Source organism: Schistocerca serialis, chromosome 11, assembly GCF_023864345.2.
Source record: "Schistocerca serialis cubense isolate TAMUIC-IGC-003099 chromosome 11, iqSchSeri2.2, whole genome shotgun sequence".
Classification (NCBI taxonomy): domain Eukaryota; kingdom Metazoa; phylum Arthropoda; class Insecta; order Orthoptera; family Acrididae; genus Schistocerca; species Schistocerca serialis.
This window is the reverse complement of record NC_064648.1, coordinates 38,179,453-38,182,260: the sequence shown is the minus strand read 5'-3', so window position 1 is coordinate 38,182,260 and position 2,808 is coordinate 38,179,453. Positions and strand designations below refer to the sequence as shown.

At 45.8% G+C, this 2,808-nt stretch overlaps 1 protein-coding gene across 1 annotated transcript; it reads left to right on the top strand.

Annotated features, from left to right (window-relative positions):
* Window positions 1–1,582: 1,582 nt before the first annotated feature.
* LOC126427064 (26S proteasome non-ATPase regulatory subunit 10-like) lies at window positions 1,583–2,494 on the top strand. Its single transcript, XM_050089243.1, has one exon. It carries the CDS (start codon window positions 1,637–1,639, stop codon window positions 2,066–2,068), a length of 432 nt encoding a protein of 143 aa, XP_049945200.1. The 5' UTR covers window positions 1,583–1,636; the 3' UTR covers window positions 2,069–2,494.
* Window positions 2,495–2,808: the final 314 nt, after the last annotated feature.

Genomic DNA, 2,808 nt, shown 5'->3' with positions numbered 1-2,808 from the left:
TCCACCATCTCTGTTTATAAGGTTACATGATAGTTTGATTTCAACAGCTTCCTTAATAACACTATCCCGATAGCTGGACGTGCAAGCCAGAATCTCCGTGTTGTTGTATTCCATAGGATGACCGGTGTCAAGGCAATGTTCTGCAATAGCGGATTTGCTCGGCTGTTGTAAGCGTGTGTGACGCTTATGTTCAGTACACCGGTCTTCCACAGTCCCGATTGTCTGACCAATGTATGATATGCCACGTCTGCAAGGAATACGACAGACGCCAGCCTTACGCAAACCATCTTTTACGGACGCCAACAGGGCCTTAATCTAAGAAGGTGGTCGAAAAACACATTACATCATATTTCTGCAAAATACGGCCAATCCTGTTGGAAATGCTTCCTGCGTAAGGCAAGAAGGCCGTAGACTTCGGCGCCACTTCGTTGCTATCGTCACTCACCCGTTGCACAGAAGGCTGATGGCGCAACGCGCGTTTGATCTGACGTAAGGTGCCTTGAGCTTGTACTATGGTTAACCTCGTGTAGAACCAAGTACTCCAAATCTGGTTTTATGCACAGTCCACCATCTGCCTGCATGTTCGTGTGTCTGAAAGGACCCGTGATCGCACAAACGCCCATAAAGAGCTTAAAATGTTGGGTGATGTGGTTCTGCTATAGCTGTGCTGCCCCTCGATCTTTTCCACTTGGCTGGCCGTACACTCACAGTATCTCGGCTATTTCCCGACACAAATACCAGACTGTTCTACTGCTTACAGTACGGCGCATCAGCCACACAGCCTGCAACACACAAAACACATGGCACGTGCTTCGAGGAACTGCCTTTCGTCAGCGCCATCTACTGTGGCGACCATTTCTGTACATGTTCATAAGACCTTTTTCCCTTCCAGTCAGGAATCCCTCCCTGCAATCTGTCGGTTTCATTAATGTTCACTCAGTACATTCTGCACATAGTTTTCACTTTTAAGCCAATGGCTTGTCACAGTGGTAGCACCAGTTCCCGTCAGATCACCAAAGTTAAGCGCTGGTGGGTTGGGTTAGCACTTGGATGTGTCACTATCCAGTCTCCCAAGTGATGTTGGCAACCGGGGTGAGGCAAACTGAGGAGCTATTTGATTGACAAGTAGCAGCTCCGATCTCGTAAACTGACATACGGCAGGGAGAGCGGCGTGCTGACCACATGCACCTCCATATCTCCATCCAGTGAAGCCTGTGGGCTGAGGATGACACGGCAGCCGGTCGGTACCATAGGGCCTTCATGGCCTGTTCGGGAGTAGTTAGTTTTTAGTTCACACTTTTAAAAATGTGACCCACAAATGAATGAATGAGTATTCCATTCAGCTTAACCTTAGACAAGATCTTTGTATAGTAAGAAATAGTTTTGTCCCACTCCCTTTCCTGATTTTAGCTTTACCTTGGTCTCCTCAATGTGTGTGTGTGTGTGTGTGTGTGTGTGTGTGTGTGTGTGTGTGTGTGTGTGTGAATGAGAAATGCATTGCTTACATAATTTTGTTTTATTCACATTAACAGTAATTTTAAATGATCTCTTTATGTTTAGAAGCGTCTGTGATGAGGAGGCAAACAGATTGGGGTGCGAGTTGTACGAGGCAGCTGCAGCAGGCAAAGTGGGGGACATGCAGAAGCCGTTCGCTGCAGGTGCGAGCCTAGAGGTTGGCGACTCGGACTGTGAGACTCCTCTGTTTATGGCTGGCTCAGAGGGCCGCGTGGAGGCCGTGAGATGGCTGTTGAAAGTCGGGGCACAAGCAGACAGAAGAAACTACTACGAGCAAACGCCCCTGCACAAGGCGGCAGAGAGGGGCCACGCGTCCGTGATAGACCTGCTGGTGGCTGCCTGTGCCAGCGCCTGCGCCGACGTCACGGACAATGGCGGCGACACGCCGCTACATCTGTCAGCAGAGCACGGACACCTGGAGGCAACGAGAGCGCTGCTTCAGGCTGGGGCTGATAGAGGCGTCAAAAATGAAGAGCAGAGAACGCCACTGGACGTCGCAATCAAGCACAATAGACAGGAAGTCGTAGATATTCTGATGAACTACTCTTCCTGAAAATTAAAAGCTTTTGCTTGCGTCTTCCTACTTTTTCTGCTAATGCGACAGTGCGGAACAGTTGAATGTGTAGATGCATCAAAGCTGCATATCACGTTGCAAAGACTTTCCACCATATTTCATGTCAAACAACATAACATGCACTTTCATTAGCAACAGTTATAATTACAAGGGAATTGTCCCCGATACTACATCATTACCACTAATTATTTTTCCTGTCCCGAACATTTAATGTTCACAAAATGGCTGAAAAATTTACCAGCCATGTTGCAGACCACCTCTTCCTAACATTTGCAAACCAGAATGACAGTTTTTAACCCATTACTGGCCAAAACTCTATCGGATCATTTTTTGCAAACTTTTATACATAAATACGTTATATGGAGTGATTAATTGAATAAAAAGTTGTTTTGAAAATTTTCAGCTTATTAGAACAAAAATTACAGGCCGTCCCATTTTTGGGACATTGGCCAAATGCGCTATCCAAATTCACAACCTTATTCTCCATGCATAATATTGTAAGAAACAACACAAACAATAAATAAAGAATGTTTTAATATTATTGAATGTCTATTCAGTATGAAATGAAGCAAAACACTTGTCGCGTACACCAACATTGCACCTATCACAAATTTTTGTTGTTTTTTTCTTGCAGTAAGCACATCTCTTCTGTGTTTTACGTGGGACAATGAAATGATTTCCAAGATCTAGTCATACATCTGTGCTCACCCGTCCTCCCA